The sequence below is a fragment of the Acomys minous genome (genome assembly GCF_964271855.1).
Source record: "Acomys minous genome assembly, chromosome: 6".
NCBI classification, from domain to species: Eukaryota; Metazoa; Chordata; class Mammalia; order Rodentia; family Muridae; genus Acomys; species Acomys minous.
In genome coordinates, this window is record NC_140487.1 from 100,758,885 (window position 1) to 100,778,485 (window position 19,601).

Sequence of the window (19,601 nt, forward strand, 5' to 3'; positions counted from 1 at the left end):
GAGGACCTGGGGAGGCTTCTGCATTGGAGAGCCAGTACCTCCACTTCCTCTGGCTAGTCACCCTGCTTGCTACTCCCTGAACATCTGGCAACCGGGACACCTCAGGGGTCATTCCATCTTCGCCATCAGCACCACCTCCCCGTCACTACCAGCGACCCTGTGCCCTTGGCTCAACTGTCAGAGCTCCCTCCTCCACTAAGGAGATTCCACAGCCTGTCTTCATTACTCTCCCCCCCCCCTAGTCCGCCCATCCTCTCTGCTGGAACTGAACACACTGCAAACTCAGAGTTTCACTCCATCCAGTCTGAAGTGAGGGTGGAACACAGCTGTTTGCCACCCTCAGGCGTGTGGCTCCCTCCTTCCCTCCAGGTTTGCCTTCAACCTTCTCCAGGTCGTCGCAGGTGTCTATAACTCTTCCTTTCTTACTTGGTCATCTCACAAATACTTTTCGGGTTCCAGCCCAGAATTGGGCATCGGTCCCCTTCATTTTACGGGACCCTCAAAAACAAATGAGGAACCGGGAGGCTCAGAGAAGTTAAGTAACTTAGTCCTGGTCACACAGGCGATGGAATGAGGGAGAAGGGACTGGAATGGAGACTGTATTGTGGGATGGTCCACACTGATTTCAGCTGCAAGCTGACAGGAAACTTTCCTCTCGCAGGTCTTAACTGGTCAGATGCTCTGAAGGTTTGACCCTAAAGAGAAGAAGGGTGTGGCCGGCCACTAAGCCCTGCCAGTTCTATACCTGGCCCCTTTAGAAGATTTTGATGGAGGGCACGGGCCTTGGCAAGCGTCCTGAGCCCCAGCTCCTAAACCAAGAAGAGCGGGTGCGGGGCGGGGAAAGGCAACCAACGAGAGCTCGCGGCGTTCGCCACAGTGCAGACGGCGCGTCCCTAGCACGGGTGTGCGGGAGGGGGCTAGGAGTCCCGGGCCCGGCGCTCCAGTCCGTTTTTTCTTGCGGATCGGGCAGGGGGGCCGGCCGGGGGTGGCGCCGGGGGATTCCCTCCCTCGTGCTAGCCGGGGACCGGCCCCTCTCCGTGCGCGGGGCGCAGAGCCCGGGCGGCGGACTGCGGGGCCCGCGCGGGCCGCCCCAGCACCAATGCGCCGGGCGGGGCGCTGGCGGCCAAGAGGGCATTGAGCAACTGGGCGGCGGGCGGAGCGCGGGGCCGACGGCAGCACGGGACCCAGTGACCGCGCCCTCGCCCCTCCGGGCTGCCCCTCCGCGGCCGCTGCGCCAGGTGAGTCCGCGGCCCGCGCTGTCCGCCCCGAGGTCCTGGGTCCCAGTCAGGGAGCAGCCGGAGCCGGGAAGGCAGCGTAGAGCCCGACCCCCATCCCGTCGTCCCGCTGCACATCTGCCCGAGGCACCCCGCCCCGAGTCCCCAGGCGTGCCCCCATGCACCCCAGCTGCAACCCATCTGTGACCCAACCCTGACCCACGCGACCCAACCCCGCCTCGAGTGCCCAACCCCAACCCACTCACCCCAGCCGTCTCCACGCACCCCAGCTGCAACCCAGCCCCACCTGGATTCCCTAGTCCCGACCTACGCAACCCACGCACCCTAGCTGCACCCTAGCGCCCCAGTCGGGTTCTAGTCAATCGAGTTTCTCCTCCTTGCCCGACGTGGTAGGAGGCCAATGCTATGCTCGGTAGCCTGGGGAGAGGTGAGCTGCGGCCACCCAGGGAGGTAGGGGTGGACCGGGCTCAGGAGACGGGACCCTGCGCATTTGCAGTGCTTCTGGGGATGCCGAAGACGTGGAGGGGGGGCAGCTCCCCAGGCACCTGTCAGGGGGAGGGAGGGAGGGGGAGAGAGAGGGGGGGGATATGAGAATGAATGGATGTGAGCGCCACAGGCGCATGGATTTAGGGGCGGCAGGGTGGGAATAGTCCCCGCACGTAGCATGGATGCCTACAGGTCCCACACGCACGCAGGCCTGCCACCTCCCCCCCCCCCGAAATACTTCGGCTTCTTCCTGGCAGCCAGTTCCTCGGATCCTCGGGATGGGAGTGTTGGTTAATGAGAAGCCATGGACATGGTTTACATTTTTGGGTCTGTATCCGACATCTGATGGAATACCAATTTATCCTAACAGTGTTGTTGCAGCCCAGGAGGTGAAAGTTATTCCAACCTCCTGCTCAGGCTGAGTTCCCGCCCTCAGCTCCACCCGCAGCCGGGTCCCCTTCCCCAGCGTGGGTCCTCCCTGACCCATGTGACCTCAGTTTGTGATCTCTGGCCAGCTTAGCCTCTGGTCCCCAGACCCGCGCTGGCTCATCTCTAGAGCTGTGGTGGCCCAAACTCCTTAGCCTGCAGAGGCCAGTTTCTGGGCACCCAGGCACCCCGTACTCGGTAGCAAATTAATTTTTGGGGGGGGGGGTAGGGGGAGTTTCGAGACAAGGTCTCTCTGTGTAGCCTTGGCTGTCCTGGACTCGCTTTGTAAACCAGGCCGGCCTCGAACTCATAGCGATCGCCTACCTCTGCCTCCGGAGTGCTGGGATTAAAGGCGTGTTCCACCACGCCCGGTTAAGCTTATTGATTTTAAGATCTCCTGTCCTTAACTCCAAAGGGCCGCGTTTCTCTGTAACTCAACCTTTCTCCTTCATTGTGATGGAATAAACAGAGGTCTAGCCCCAGCTAGCTGGGAGGAGATGTACAGTAAGTGGGATTCTGCCCTAACCAGCAAAGCTGTTCTCACACCTGTCGGTGCCTGGGACCTTCAACACTGTTCATAGCTCTTTCCAACAGAGTCCTGTAATGAGCCCTCCAAAGCAAACTAGAAATTATGATAGAAACAAGGAAGGGTATTTAAAAGTCTGCCCTCTGCTCCTAGCTCCTCTCCATGTCCTCCCCCACAGTGTCAGTTGTCCCCTTGAGTAACCAGGTGGGGTTCAGAGTAGCTGGATGGAAAGGGAGCCTCAGAGGCAGGACTCTGTGCAGCCCCCTGCCCCCACCCCCGCCCCTGGTACCACAGTCTCTGATCTAAGACTTGTCCTGGGTTTACCGGTCACTGCAGCAAAATGTCAGATAGCCTGGCAGTATCAGGCTATTGTTCCCAGTCTGAGCTCAGCTACAGTTGTAGCATATGCGCCTTCACAGGGATGAGTGCCCTGCTCCTTACCCACACTGCTTTGCTCCTGTCTGTTGCTTGTACTCCCTGCAGTGGATGAACTATTAGCTCATGTGCTTGGTTTGAGATAAAGATACACAGTGCCCAAAAGAATTTGAAATTCTTTCCACTCCGAGGGTGGGGGGGTGGGGGGTGGGGGAGAAAGCCAGCGTCCCCTATGCCAATGAAATCCCCACCTACCCCTCCTCTCTATATACCAAGCAAAGACAGGTTTCCTAGAAATCCTAGTGGGGGATGGGAAGAGGCTCTCACTGGCAGGGGCTCCAGCGACTTGGTGAGAGGGGAAGCTGGAGGATGGAGAAGGAGCGGAGAGCAAGAAGGGCCAGGAAGGAGTTGCCAGCGCCTTTCATTGCTGAGCCCTTGTCCTTGAAGTACCAGGTGCCATTCCGTGGGTACCAAAAGTACAGAGACATCCAGGAGATCTTTCCCGGCCAGCAGACCCCACACCATGAGGCCAAAGTAAAAACAACCAACAAAACAAAACAAAAAACAGGCTTGACCTAGGCTTGAGGGCTGGTCGATCAGAGCTGTCCTGTCTTAACACCCTATCTCTCACACAGTCTTTCCAGAGAGGTGATAGCTTCAGGACCAGGGCCACCAACCACAGAGCCATATGCAAATGTGACAATGGCATGGTAGTGCTCTGCATTTAGCACGCTACCCAGATGATTCAGAGGACATTAAATTCCTTTATTCAGGGCCATAGGAACCTCGTTCACGAAGAACATAACGGGCATTAACCAGAACCCCACCATGGCCCACCCTGGCACATTATGGATGCGTGCGCCAAATCTAAACCAGATTCTCGTAGGTTAGAAAATAGGCTCAGAGGTTCTAGGCCGGTAACCCAGAGTAATCGGCTAACTCTCCAATCAGGGTTGGCCTTGCAAGCCAGGCAGCCTGACTCTGAGGTTTGTACCCACCACGGTCAGGGTCCATATCCAGCCTCTGAGACTCTGTTGGGGCTGGGGACGCTAGCCATGGCTGTATAGCCATGTATAGCCATGTATATCTGTGGCTGTCTGGGCTCGGGTGTGACATAGGGGCTGGGAACTTGGAGTGGCACATAGGCAGTGACAGCTGATGGGCAAGGGGGTGGTGGGGGCATCTCTGCTGGCTCCAGCTCCAGCGCCAGGTGGGATCCATCAGGTTCATGTAAACACTTCTCACAGGCAGCTTAACCACTTGAGTGTGTCTGGCCTTCAAAGCCAGGGGGAGAGGCGGAGGAGGGAGGAAGGAGGTACCAAACTCCCTCAGGGGGTAATGATTTATCTCCAGTGCAGGTGGGCTCTGCTGGGGCCTCTTTGAGAGGCCAGGGGGTGGACTGGGCACGGAGGAGCTGAAGGGGAGAGGAGAGGGGGCTGGAGGCTCCCTTCTAGTATCTCAGATTTCTCATTAGTAAGCCAAAATAACTTTAGAACCAATCCCCATTTCATAGATGACGAGCCTGTGGTTCAAGGAGGCAAAACGACTGGTCCAAAGACAGCTAGCTGGGTGGACAGAGCCTCCAGGGAGAACAGGTCAAATGCTCGCCCTGTGAGCCTAAGTGGGTGTACCCTAGCACTTGTGTGGGTGAGCCCACTCTTGTGAGTGCGTGACCCTGTGAGGGGGTGGGGTGGGTGGGGGGGTGGGGGAGACGAGACAGTGAAGCTCTCACTGTTGCGCCTCCTTAACCCTGAAGCACAGATGCCCAGTTTCTCAGACACACTGCATCAGGCACGGATGGGTGCCCCTGCCCCTGTCACCCTGGCCACCGGGTCCAGAGCCCTGGCTCTCTCCTGGCTGGGGGATTATCGCCATTCTCTGTGTCTCTGGCCAGGGCCTGGCATCGCTGCTGTTTTTTATCCCCTCACAAAAGCCAGGCCCGCCAGGCCTGCTGTGTCAGAGTTTCTGTTGCTGGGGTGTGTGGGGGTGTGTGTGTGTGTGTGTGGAACCCTCACTTCCTTTTCTCCCTCCAACCCCAGAGGGCCCTGCAGAGTCTGCCTGCTCGCTAGAGGCTGCTGCTATAACTTCTGGGCTGGGACAGGTGAAAGGCACATGGGTGACTCAGCACTGGGCAGAGAAAGCTGAGGATTCACTCGGGAGGACAAAGAGCTCCTTTTCAAATGACAGGATATTCTAGCAGCATGAGGTCTGTAGGGTAGACTTAAAGACAGACTTCCACTTAGAACTAGCCAATATTAGTCAGGACTGGGGCCAGCTGGTCCCTATTACTGAGAAATCACCAGGGATGCACAGGTTTGATTTGGGTATCCATTGTATTTCCGGTTACACAGGTAGCTGGCCCTAGGGTTAGAATCCAGGGTACTTGGAGACAGGAGAAAAAAGATTTCTTCTTCAGGGCTTCCTGGTAGGAAATATGCAGTGTCCAGACCTCCTGGGTTCTACAAAGTCCAGGGCAGGGGAAATCCAAAGAAGGAAGGAAATATAAATTAGGGGCTCCAAGGCACCGTGAACTTAACCCTTCTCTTTCTTAACCCACAGGTCTATCTTGGGGCTAGTTCTCTGCTGGAGTGAGAAGACCTCCCATGTGACCCTCTGCGGTGGCTTCAAGCAGGACAGGAACCTCCCTTCGGGCAGATGGAGAACCCGGCTCCATACCCCTTCAGATCCCAGCCAAGGTTATGGTGGATTTGGGCTGCAGCCCAGGCCTGGGCCTCCTGCCACTGACTCAGCCTCAGAGCCTTTAGCAAGAGACCACCCCTCCCGCCAGGGGCCCAGGGCTGGCCAGTGACTATGCGGCTTGGGCTGTGTGTGGTGGCCCTGGTTCTGAGCTGGACACACCTCGCTGTGGGCAGCCGGGGGATCAAGGGCAAGAGGCAGAGGCGGAGTGAGTACCCTACTGGGCTGAGCCACCGAGGGCCTTGGTGTGGGCGGGACCGGGGGGAAACCTCCCGCGGCTTTCTCCTGTGATGGCTATTTCGCTTGCTGCTGCTTTGTGAGGACTGTGGATTATCCGGTGGGTGGGTGGTTTCATTTGTTGAGATGTACCGGCCTGTAACCCTCTCACTATTATTGGCCCTCCTTCTTGTTTTAGACTCTGCTTTCTGGCTCAACGCCTGTCTAGGAGGCCCTTTGACCCAACACCAGTTTTGTAGGGTATCCATGGTGATGCGTCCAAGGGTGGAGAGAGAGACCCTACCCTGCATACGCCTTCCCCCATTCCCAGGCTCGGGAATTCAGGGCACCTCTCTGAACTGCAAACCTTTGGACAGGGGCTCTGCACATTTACGCATTAGGCACCCAGCTTTCCTTGCTAGGTGACAGACAGACACCGCACAGTGGAAAAGGGTAGGTGGTTTTCTCCAGTGACTTAGATGAGGCCCTGTGGCATCCCCTGAGCTGAAGCCAGCACGACCTTCAGAGAGGTGGCAATGACCTTACCATGTAAGGAGCCCCCTGCAAGAGCTCTGAGCACAAGAAAAGCCTGTAGTCCCAGGGGGAGGCCTGTGACAGGATTGTCATGACTCTAATGCCAGTTTGATGGACTACAGTTAAGAGACTCTCTTTTAAAACTCACAACTAAGAAAGAAAGAACAGGATGGGAGGATGGTTTAAAGGTTAAAAGCGTGTGTTGCTCTTGCAGGAGACCCAGGGCTAAGTTTCCCAGCACCCATGATGGGCAGCTCACAATCACCCGAAACTCAAGCTCCAAGGGATATGACACCTCTGAGTCCTGTGGACACCTGGGCTGCTCATGTGCACATACCCATACACATAATTAAAATGCATATACTTAATAAAAATAAACATTTTATAAAAGAAAGGAAAGAATGGCAAATTCAATTTTTTCCCCTTTCCTCCCCCAACTCATTCATTTGAGACACAGTCTTGCTATGTAGCCCAGGCTGGCCCCAAAATCTCTATGTAGGTGTCCAATTTGCATCCATCCTCCTGTCCCAGGCTCCCTAATGCTAGGTTTGTAGTTATTCATCATGAAGCCCAACGAGCCCAGTGTCCTTTAAAACAGTTTGCTAGAGTTCAGAGTTAAGCTTCTCAGCCTCCTGGCCTGACCCAGGCATCCCTCACCCTCTGCGCAACAGCTGCAGTGACGGGGGCATCATGTACTGGGAGTGGCCAGTGTATGCTAGTGACCCTGCCAGAGCGTTGGGTGGGGGCCTCTCGCTCCCAGGGCCTTGTCCTTCTTTCGACATCCCCGACATCCCCCATCGAGGGCTGTCATGCAGTCAGGAAGTCTTTCCGATGTCTCGCCCAATTCCCCCTTGCTTCACTTTTCTCCTGGGACTAATGCCTGCAGGCCAGGGAAGGCTGAGGGCCAAGGCTGTCCACAGGAGCGACTCGGCCAGGGTGGGAGGGAGGCTCGGGGAACTGGTGGAGCCAAAAACCCCCAGCTTAACAAACAATTAGGGACAGTGAGGATCTAGCAGCAGCAGCAGCAGCAGCAGCAGCAGCAGCAGCAGCAGCAAAACCTTCAGCCCTATCCTTACGCCTCTGTTGTGGCCAGTGTTTTGGACTCCATAGGCCAGATGCAGTTTAGTGGTTTATAATCAGTTGCCTTTATTTCTGAAATGAGGGTGCAGAGGGGGAGAGACATGCAGACAGTGAGACAAAGAGAAGGCCCGGCCTCAATCATGTGACAGGCATAGCGATCCTGCTCACCCATAGAGTCACATGCCCACTGATACAGATGGCCATCAGACCCAGATTCAAGTCAGTGGAACTGACTTGGGATTTAGTAGAGCCAGCTTCTTGCTGTGGCTATAAAATGTAGCAGTTTCGATAGGCTTGATTTTGACCCAGCCACATCTGGTGCCTCAGCAGCGAGTACACCAGCTTGTATTACTGACTCATGCCAGAGTCTAGGGCAGAGAGGGAGAGAACTTAGTACTGTGAGGGTCACCAGGCATAAGGGTGTGTGATGTTGGTTGGTACTTGTTACTTGGTGATCCTGTGAGGCTGTGAGGCTGTGATGTCCCTACACAACCCGATGTCTGGGGGATGTTGGATAGAGGCATGGGGGACACTGCTGGCTTGTTTGTGCTGCTGAGGATTGGACCAGGACTTCAGGCATGCATACCCCAACCTTAGCACTTGGGAGGCAGAGACAGGCAGATCTCTGTGAGTTCAAGGCCAGCCTGGTCTACAAAGAGAGTTCCAGGACAGCCAGGGCTATAGGGCCACACATAGAGAAACCCTGTTTCAAACAACAAACATAATAATAATAATAATAATAATAATAATAATAATAATAATAATAGTAATAATAATAGTTGTTCATGGGCACATAGGACATGACCAGAGTGTGGAAGTCAGAGGACAACCTTCAGATGTCAGTCCCCAGCTTTTTCCTTGTCTGAGACAGGACCTCTCAGGCTAGCTGGGTATGAACATTAGGAGTGTCTTCTCCCATTTTCTACCCAGGTATGCTGAGACTAGAAATGCTTTTGATACAGGATTCAGCTTTCACATGGATTCTGAGAAATCCAAATTCGGGGATCAGGCTTGGGTGGCAAGTTCTTTTGTCTGATAAGCCACCACCCCATCCTATTTTTCTCTTTCTTTCTTCTCCTTCTTCTTCTCCTCCTCTTCCTCCTCTTCTTCTTCCTCCTTCTTTTTTAAAGCAACCTTTATATAGCATAAAGTCCCATTCCAACTTCAGTTCCTGAGGACCATTTTGTGCTATGGTTTCTGGGCATGGGGGAGGGGACAAGGAAGACTGGGGCCTGTGTGGGAGGGCACTGGGCGGCGCCCAGCTGAGGAGGTAGGTTTGACCTCCAGAGGAGCCTCTGGCTCTTGCCTGTCTATCATCCCTCTTACACATGTCAGTCACCAACAGCCACTTGTGAAAACTGATCCCTTAGTGTTTTGAACCTGGAAGTGTCTAATCTTGAGATCTGAGAGATGCTCTCCCTTCATGGAGTTGAAGGGTCAAGAAGAGCATCCCATTGGACTGAGTCATGAAGCCCCGGGAAGCCTTCCTCCCACTCACTAAGGACCCGTTCCTTCCATCTCTCTTGCTGCACCTGCTTTCGGGTCCCTGCATCACAAATCCCTCTTTCAGCCCCAGACCTCACACCCAGCATACCTTCCTCAGTTCCTTTTTCCTGATTCCAGGACTCTCTACTCAGTCCTACCCTGGTTAGGGGAAGTCCTCCTTCCTTCCCTGAGCCTTTCCTATCCCTCCTCACCGCCTGCTCACACTCTGGTGCTTGCATCCCTCCCATTGCCCGTGCTCCTGTCCCTCTCCCCTCACACAGTGCCTTCTCACTCCTTGGAAAGTATCCAGAAAAACCAATGGATACAGTCATGGTTGTGAAAGTCTGTAATCCTAGCTCTTGGGAAGCTGAGGCAGGAATATTGTTGATGATTGTGAGTTTAAGGCTAGCCTGGGCTACAGAGAGAAACCCTGTCTAAAAAGGAGGAGGAGGAGGAGGAAGAGAGAGCTTCCTGCCTGTGGCAGATGGATCTTGAAAAGGATGGGATGGGAAAGAGACCAGTCAACCCAGCGTCGTGACACTAGGGAGCACAGCAGCTGAGAGAGCCCCAGGAGCTGGGGTGGACCTGGATGTCTGCTCTACAAGTAGATGCAGCCAGAAGGAGCTGGTTAGCCACAGATTTCAGAGAGTGCAGGGCATGCTCCACCCCCCTCCCCATGGTGGGCTCTGTCTCATAGGAAGGCAGCACTCATCAGAATGGAACCCCCACTCGTTGATAAGAAGCCTCCCTCCATTGGCTCAGGCTCCCTGTACCTGGTTGCCTAGAGCTGCAACCTGCTATGGGGGAGAGGCGAGGCCTGATGGCCATGCTCTTTCTCCCTGCTAGGATAAGAAATCTGGGCTTGCCCTCCCCTTGAGCTGTGGCTGCCCAGAGGCCACCAAGAGGCTTCCATGGGAGATCTGGACCAGCCTCAGGAAGGTATGGAGGGAACACGCTGAAGGGAAGCTGGCCTTTGGGAGAATCAGTGAGGATCTGCATTGGGCTTCCTGTTGAGTTAGAGTCCCAACCCCCCTAGGCTCAGTGAGCATGCAACAGACAACCTCTCGTCCAGGGAATCCAGGATTGGACCCCATTCCCAAGAAGAGCTCATGTTGCCTTTTCCTGCTTTTCTTCCCCAGGCCTCACCCTCTACCCACCATCCCTCCCGTCCTCTACCTTCCATCCCCCTCATCCTCTACCTTCCATCCCCCTCATCCTCTACCCTCCATCCCCCTCATCCTCCACCCTCCATCCCTCTCATCCTCTACCCTCCATCCCTCTCATCCTCTACCCTCCATCCCCCTCATCCTCCACCCTCCATCCCCCTCATCCTCCACCCTCTATCCCCCTCATCCTCCACCCTCCATCCCCCTCATCCTCTACCCTCCATCCCTCTCATCCTCTACCCTCCATCCCTCTCATCCTCTACCCTCCATCCCCCTCATCCTCCACCCTCCATCCCCCTCATCCTCCACCCTCCATCCCCCTCATCCTCCACCCTCCATCCCCCTCATCCTCCACCCTCCATCCCCCTCATCCTCTACCCTCCATCCCTCTCATCCTCCACCCTCCATCCCCCTCATCCTCTACCCTCCATCCCCCTCATCCTCTACCCTCCATCCCCCTCACCCTCTACCCTCCATCCCCCTCATCCTCCACCCTCCATCCCCCTCATCCTCTACCCTCCATCCCCCTCATCCTCTACCCTCCATCCCCCTCATCCTCTACCCTCCATCCCCCTCATCCTCCACCCTCCATCCCCCTCATCCTCCACCCTCCATCCCCCTCATCCTCTACCTTCCATCCCCCTCATCCTCTACCCTCCATCCCCCTCATCCTCTACCCTCCATCCCCCTCATCCTCCACCCTCCATCCCCCTCATCCTCCACCCTCCATCCCCCTCATCCTCTACCTTCCATCCCCCTCATCCTCCACCCTCCATCCCCCTCATCCTCCACCCTCCATCCCCCTCATCCTCTACCTTCCATCCCCCTCATCCTCCACCCTCCATCCCCCTCATCCTCTACCCTCCATCCCCCTCATCCTCTACCTTCCATTCCCCTCATCCTCTACCTTCCATCCCCCTCATCCTCCACCCTCCATCCCCCTCATCCTCTACCTTCCATCCCCCTCATCCTCTACCTTCCATCCCCCTCATCCTCCACCCTCCATCCCCCTCATCCTCTACCTTCCATCCCCCTCATCCTCTACCTTCCATTCCCCTCATCCTCCACCCTCCATCCCCCTCATCCTCTACCTTCCATCCCCCTCATCCTCTACCTTCCATCCCCCTCATCCTCTACCTTCCATCCCCCTCATCCTCTACCTTCCATCCCCCTCATCCTCCACCCTCCATCCCCCTCATCCTCTACCTTCCATCCCCCTCATCCTCTACCTTCCATCCCCCTCATCCTCTACCTTCCATCCCCCTCATCCTCTACCCTCCATCCCCCTCATCCTCCCTCATCCTCATCCCTCATCCTCCACCCTCCATCCCCCTCATCCTCTACCCTCCATCCCCCTCATCCTCTACCTTCCATCCCCCTCATCCTCTACCTTCCATCCCCCTCATCCTCCACCCTCCATCCCCCTCATCCTCTACCTTCCATCCCCCTCATCCTCTACCTTCCATCCCCCTCATCCTCCACCCTCCATCCCCCTCATCCTCTACCCTCCATCCCCCTCATCCTCTACCTTCCATCCCCCTCATCCTCTACCTTCCATCCCCCTCATCCTCTACCTTCCATCCCCCTCATCCTCTACCCTCCATCCCCCTCATCCTCTACCTTCCATCCCCCTCATCCTCTACCTTCCATCCCCCTCATCCTCTACCTTCCATCCCCCTCATCCTCTACCTTCCATCCCCCTCATCCTCTACCTTCCATCCCCCTCATCCTCTACCTTCCATCCCCCTCATCCTCCACCCTCCATCCCCCTCATCCTCTACCTTCCATCCCCCTCATCCTCTAGCCTTCCATCCCCCTCATCCTCCACCCTCCATCCCCCTCATCCTCTACCCTCCATCCCCCTCATCCTCTACCTTCCATCCCCCTCATCCTCCACCCTCCATCCCCCTCATCCTCTACCTTCCATCCCCCTCATCCTCTACCTTCCATTCCCCTCATCCTCTACCTTCCATCCCCCTCATCCTCTACCTTCCATTCCCCTCATCCTCTACCTTCCATCCCCCTCATCCTCCACCCTCCATCCCCCCTCCTCTACCTTCCATCCCCCTCATCCTCTACCCTCCATCCCCCTCATCCTCTACCTTCCATCCCCTCATCCTCCACCCTCCATCCCCCTCTCCTCTACCTTCCATCCCCCTCATCCTCTACCTTCCATTCCCCTCATCCTCTACCTTCCATCCCCCTCATCCTCTACCTTCCATTCCCCTCATCCTCTACCTTCCATCCCCCTCATCCTCTACCTTCCATTCCCCTCATCCTCTACCTTCCATCCCCCTCATCCTCTACCTTCCATCCCCCTCATCCTCTACCCTCCATCCCCCTCATCCTCTACCTTCCATCCCCCTCATCCTCTACCTTCCATCCCCCTCATCCTCTACCTTCCATCCCCCTCATCCTCTACCTTCCATTCCCCTCATCCTCTACCTTCCATCCCCCTCATCCTCTACCTTCCATTCCCCTCATCCTCTACCTTCCATCCCCCTCATCCTCTACCTTCCATTCCCCTCATCCTCTACCTTCCATCCCCCTCATCCTCTACCTTCCATTCCCCTCATCCTCTACCTTCCATCCCCCTCATCCTCTACCTTCCATTCCCCTCATCCTCTACCCTCCATCCCCCTCATCCTCTACCCTCCATCCCCCTCATCCTCTACCTTCCATCCCCCTCATCCTCCACCCTCCATCCCCCTCATCCTCTACCTTCCATCCCCCTCATCCTCTACCTTCCATCCCCCTCATCCTCTACCTTCCATCCCCCTCATCCTCTACCTTCCATTCCCCTCATCCTCTACCTTCCATCCCCCTCATCCTCTACCTTCCATTCCCCTCATCCTCTACCTTCCATCCCCCTCATCCTCTACCTTCCATTCCCCTCATCCTCTACCTTCCATCCCCCTCATCCTCTACCTTCCATTCCCCTCATCCTCTACCCTCCATCCCCCTCATCCTCTACCTTCATTCCCCTCATCCTCTACCTTCCATCCCCCTCATCCTCCACCCTCCATCCCCCTCATCCTCTACCTTCCATCCCCCTCATCCTCTACCTTCCATCCCCCTCATCCTCCACCCTCCATCCCCCTCATCCTCTACCCTCCATCCCCCTCATCCTCTACCTTCCATCCCCCTCATCCTCCACCCTCCATCCCCCTCATCCTCTACCCTCCATCCCCCTCATCCTCTACCTTCCATCCCCCTCATCCTCCACCCTCCATCCCCCTCATCCTCTACCCTCCATCCCCCTCATCCTCTACCTTCCATCCCCCTCATCCTCTACCCTCATCCCCCTCATCCTCTACCTTCCATCCCCCTCCATCCTCTACCCTCCATCCCCCTCATCCTCCACCCTCCATCCCCCTCATCCTCTACCCTCCATCCCCCTCATCCTCTACCCTCCATCCCCCTCATCCTCTACCTTCCATCCCCCTCATCCTCCACCCTCCATCCCCCTCATCCTCTACCCTCCATCCCCCTCATCCTCTACCTTCCATCCCCCTCATCCTCTACCTTCCATCCCCCTCATCCTCTACCCTCCATCCCCCTCATCCTCCACCCTCCATCCCCCTCATCCTCCACCCTCCATCCCCCTCATCCTCCACCCTCCATCCCCCTCATCCTCTACCCTCCATCCCTCTCATCCTCCACCCTCCATCCCCCTCATCCTCTACCTTCCATCCTTCTCATCCTCTACCTTCCATCCCCCTCATCCTCCACCCTCCATCCCCCTCATCCTCTACCTTCCATCCCCCTCATCCTCTACCTTCCATCCCCCTCATCCTCCACCCTCCATCCCCCTCATCCTCTACCTTCCATCCCCCTCATCCTCCACCCTCCATCCCCCTCATCCTCCACCCTCCATCCCCCTCATCCTCTACCTTCTATCCCCCTCATCCTCTACCCTCCATCCCCCTCATCCTCTACCTTCCATCCCCCTCATCCTCCACCCTCCATCCCCCTCATCCTCCACCCTCCATCCCCCTCATCCTCTACCTTCTATCCCCCTCATCCTCTACCCTCCATCCCCCTCATCCTCTACCTTCCATCCCCCTCATCCTCCACCCTCCATCCCCCTCATCCTCTACCCTTCCATCCCCCTCATCCTCCACCCTCCATCCCCCTCATCCTCTACCCTCCATCCCCCTCATCCTCTACCTTCCATCCCCCTCATCCTCCACCCTCCATCCCCCTCATCCTCTACCTTCCATCCCCCTCATCCTCCACCCTCCATCCCCCTCATCCTCTACCTTCCATCCCCCTCATCCTCCACCCTCCATCCCCCTCATCCTCTACCCTTCCATCCCCCTCATCCTCCACCCTCCATCCCCTCATCCTCTACCTTCCATCCCCCTCATCCTCCACCCTCCATCCCCCTCATCCTCTACCTTCCATCCCCCTCATCCTCCACCCTCCATCCCCCTCATCCTCTACCCTCCATCCCCCTCATCCTCCACCCTCCATCCCCCTCATCCTCTACCTTCCATCCCCCTCATCCTCCACCCTCCATCCCCCTCATCCTCTACCCTCCATCCCCCTCATCCTCCACCCTCCATCCCCTTCATCCTCTACCTTCCATCCCCCTCATCCTCCACCCTCCATCCCCCTCATCCTCCACCCTCCATCCCCCTCATCCTCTACCCTCCATCCCCCTCATCCTCTACCTTCCATCCCCCTCATCCTCCACCCTCCATCCCCCTCATCCTCTACCTTCCATCCCCCTCATCCTCCACCCTCCATCCCCCTCATCCTCCACCCTCCATCCCCCTCATCCTCCACCCTCCATCCCCCTCATCCTCCACCCTCCATCCCCCTCATCCTCCACCCTCCATCCCCTCATCCTCCACCCTCCATCCCCCTCATCCTCTACCCTCCATCCCCCTTGTCCTCTACCTTCCATCCCCCTTGTCCTCTACCCGCCAGCATGCTCCATGCCTCTCTTACTGAATCCAGCTGTACCAAGGCTGGAGTTCACCTCACAAACACTGTCATCAGTCCCACCGAGTCCCTCCTTGACCTAGCCCACCTGAATTTCCACTTGTGCCCAGCTCCACTCCCCACACTCAGTGGGTGCCCATCACAGCCTATGCCCACCACACCCTCCTTGAGACTCTCCAACACACAGGACCCTCAACCCTACGCTGGATAACTCTGCCTCTTATGAGTCTCAACCCTTCCCTGGGCTCCCATTCAGAAACAAGACCAACTCTGCCCTTCCAAGCCCTTTCCAGCGGGGGGGGGGGGGGGGGGCAGGGGGGGGAGATGTCTCAGTCGAAAGCAACAAGAGGTTCTATCAGCTATGGTGGATTTAAATGCTGGGGAGAGACGACCACAGGAAATGACCCCACCCAGACTTGCAGGGAGGTGATCAGGGAGGACTTCCTGGAGGAGAAATGTAGTTCTGGGGCTTAGGAGGCTGCACAGTGTTCTAGGCTAAAGGGCTAAGGCATAGCTGATCCTAGAGTGTGTGTTTTAGGAAATGGTTACTGCTTAGGGTTGCTGAGGAAGGAGGTGCTTGCGATTAGCTCAGAGAAACCCTTTTGGTCCACTGGGGCACAGATCTTACTTTTAGAAGTGATACAATTCCGAGAAACCACATGGTGGCTCACAACCATCTGTAATGAGATCTGGTGCCCTCTTCTTTAGCGCAGTTGTATATGGAGGAAAAACACTCTATACATAATAAATAAATAAGTCTTTAAAAAAAAAAAAGAAGTGATACAGTGTTTCAGGCAAGAGTGGAAGATTCTTCAGATGTTTGGTTCTAGAGGGATGCCTTGTGATGAGGCTAGGAGGAGTGGGGGAAAGTGAGCTGTGGAAGAGAGACTCCGAGCAGGAAGCTGTTTCACCAGAAGGGTTGGCTGAGTCACCCGGCCAGGCTGTCATAGCAGTGGCAGCCCCCTTCATCTCTGTCCTGAGCACTGAACCTAGCCTCACACAGGCTAGGCAAGCCTCTAGCACTGAGCCACCTCCCCAGCCTGCAGCTAGAGATTAAATGGTTTTCACACAGGGTTGACAGAGGCCAGAGGCAGGGGGCACCATGATGGAGGCCCAGCCTTAACTGACTGACCAGAAAAGAAGCTTGAGGGTCTGGAGAGATGGCTTAGAGGTTAGGAGCAGTGGCTGCCCTTGCAGAAGATCTGGGTTCGATTCCCAGCACCCAGATGTCAGTTCACAACGATCTATAACTCAAGTTCCAGGAGGCCCAACACCTGGCCTCTTCTGGCCTCTTCCAGCACCACACATGGTACAAAGATGTACATGGCAGCCAAAAAAAAAAAAAAAAAAAACCATCCATACGCCTAGTTTTGACTTTAGATATGCACAGAAAGCAGAGGCTGTCGAAGGGCAAGTGGGAAAGGCTGGTGTCCTCTCTAAGCTGATTCCCCCAACCAGAGTCTGAGAAGCCTCCCCAGCTAGGCCGGCAGCCCCACCCCCACCCCACCCTACCCGTCATCACAGAAAGCAGCAGGAGGGAGGTCTACCGGTTGGTCCCTTTCCCTCACCAATGGGACAAAGCCTTGTTGTTCTTCTGTGGGGGGGGGGCATTCCAGGGCACCCAGAACCTCAGGGCCTTTGCGCAGGCTGTCCTTCTGCAAAGCCCATGCCCTTCCCTAGCCAGCTGGCTCAGAGATGGAGCGTCATGTACCCCTCCTATGCGGCTGTCACAGTGCCAATCCTGCTTCCCTGCCGCTGGCTAGACCTTCGCCACCACCATACCCTAGCATTCAGCTCCCAGCAGCCCTGGGAACCGGTTAGCTGTGTAGTGAGTCCCTGGGAAATGAAGGAGCCTCTGCATCCCCTTTTCTGTTGTTGTTGTTGTTGTTGTTGTTGTTGTTGTTGTTGTTGTTGTTGTTAAGACAGTCTCAAATAGCCCAGGCTTCTGAGAAAGATCTTAAACTCCTGATCCTTCTGCCTCCACCTCCTAAGTGTTGGGGTTACAGGCTTGCACTAGCACACCTCGTTGGTGTAGTGCGCGGGGGCATGCAAGCACTCTACCCGCTGATCTACAGCCCCAACCCCTCCCCTTCCGTATCTCCCAGACACACGGCGTCTTCCTTGGGTCCTCCATTCAAGGTCATGTTCCCACATGGGAGCAACTGTCCAGCCTCCATGGAGGCCCCTCCCACAGCTGTCTGTTCTCTCACCACCACTTCCGGGACCCTCTAAGCTGAGTGTGTTCAGGGGCTCCTGTTCCACCCTGGTAAACCATTCCTGGCTCACCAAGCTGACTCCTGCCCATCACTGAATCCTCACCTCTGAGCTTCCAACCCTCCTGGGCCTCAGAGTCCTCATGCCCCCTTCAGAGGCCTCCTCTAACCCATCCAATCCCACCACCTGATCTCTGTATCCGGGCCCTCCCATCTCTTCAGGTCTTAACTCCATCAATTTTTAAAAAGATTTATTTATTTATTTATTATGTGTACAGATCTCTGCCTGCATGTACACCAGTAGGCCAGAAGAGGGCATCAGATAACATTACAGATGGTTGTGAGCCACCACGTGGTGGCTGGGAATCAAACTCAGGACCTTTGGAAGAGCAGACAGCACTCTTAACCACTGAGCCATTTCCATCTACTTGAGTTTTCATATCTACCCCTCTTTGCCCTCTCTTCCTCTCCCTCCCTCTTTCCCTCTCTTCCCCTTTCCTTCTTTCTCGCTTTTCCTCTTCCTGTTTTCTTCTTCTTCCCCCCCCCCCATTTCTTTGAGCCAGGCTCTCACTCTGTACCCAAGATCTAGAGGGCGTTCATGACAGTCTCCCTGCTTTGGTTTCCTGGGTGCTGATTGCTCTTATCCTCTCACTTTGTTCTTCTTTATTCTGGAAGCTTCTTTTCCACTCACTCGCTCCCCAGCTCACTGGAGTTTGACTGTTTTTTTCCCTTCTCAAGGTCACACTGTCAGTGACTACTAATGATCCAGCCTTGTAGGTGTGTTTCAAGGCTGCATGTCTGGCCCCTCCCAGCCCTGCCCATTAAGGCCCCCCCCCTTTAACATGGTTCCTCTCCCACTCTGCCAGCCTCCACCTCCCCAAGACTTCCCCTCTATCTCTTCCTACGTCGGGCTTCATCCTTCTACCTTACACTCCTGAGGATGTCACCGCCACTGTCCCCAGCTCACCTCCGGGATGGAAGCCACCCCAGTGGGCTTACCAACCCTACCTGCTGCGGATTCCATACTTGGCCTACTTGATGTAGGCATTCGGCTTGTTGGTCCCTGTCTCTCCTGATGTGTGGTCTCCTCTCATGGCTCCTGTGCTGCAGGATGCTTTTCAGAATCCTTCCCTGTTGCTCAGTTGGGCTAACCTCTTCCTTCTGTGACTTTCCGATGCCTAGTTCTCTCCTCACATTCTAGCCCAGGGGTTGTCAACCTCCCTAACAACTGTGACCCTTTACTACAGTTCCTCATGTTGTGGTGACCCCACCCCCCAACCATAAAACTATTTTGTTACTACTTTATGACTGGAATTTTGATACTATTATGAATTTTAATGTAACCATCTGATACATGATCCCAAGAGATTACGACCCACAGGTTGAGAACCACTGCTGTAGCTTTGTTCTGGCTTTTGGTTTTTGTTTCTTTTCTTTTCTTTCTTTCTTTTTTTTTTCTTTTCTTTTCTTTTCTTTTTTTTTTTTTTGAGACAGAGTTCATGTAGTCTAGCTGAGGCTAGCTTAGAACTTGCTGTGTAGTCAAACACTGGCCTTGAGCTCCAGAGGCTCCAGCCTCTCCCTCCCAAATGCTGTGATTACAGTTCTACAGCACCATGCCCAGTGTCCCACTTGCCTTGGATGGCTGTTTCCACTGACAAACTGTATCTCTTGAGCTCCAGACCTACAGACCCCACAGCCTGACAGCCACCTTTCCCGAGTGTCCCACAGGAACTGGCCACTCAGCGTGACTAAGTCCCTTCCTATTTTCTTCCCCAAGCCTGGGATCGCTGACCTAGTGGAGGGTCCACAATGACCCTAACACACAAGCTCTGTGTGCTCAAACCTTAACTTCTGTTTTGTCCCAGCACCTGGCCTTGGGGGGATGTGCAGATCTCAGGTCTGTCTGCCCCTTTCCTGGCTCTCCGTCTTTCCCCAGCTGACCCCATTTTGAAGTTGATTTTCACTAAGTATCCTATGCCAGCCTCAAGATCAGAAAGCCTCCTGCCTTGGCTTACAGAGAGGACAGCAGGTGTGTGAGGCCTCTGCCTTCACTGTTTGAGAGTTTTACCTGCGCATCTTCTTGCTTCCTGAGTTGCCACCTCTGCAGCCCATTGTCCACTGCGCTGAGGGAGCCTTCTAAAGTTAGGTCCTGACCATGGCTCCTGTCAGCCCCTCTTGCTACCTTTGGGCTAGTGTCTTCATGTCTTCTAGA

At 55.5% G+C, this 19,601-nt stretch overlaps 1 protein-coding gene across 3 annotated transcripts in view; it reads left to right on the forward strand.

Moving 5' to 3' along the window:
* Positions 1 to 293: 293 nt before the first annotated feature.
* RSPO1 (R-spondin 1) overlaps positions 294 to 19,601 on the forward strand; it is a 28,951-nt gene continuing 9,643 nt past the window's right edge. The window contains exons 1-2 of one of the 3 annotated variants that reach the window (XM_084785853.1): positions 294 to 401; positions 5,608 to 5,953. In XM_084785853.1, the coding sequence (XP_084641979.1) occupies positions 5,860 to 5,953 (94 nt within the window). In that variant the 5' untranslated portion in view covers positions 294 to 401; positions 5,608 to 5,859. Of the gene's footprint in view, positions 402 to 906; positions 1,239 to 5,607; positions 5,954 to 19,601 lie in introns of those variants that run through there. The other 2 variants (XM_084785854.1, XM_084785852.1) reach the window with 2 other exon arrangements.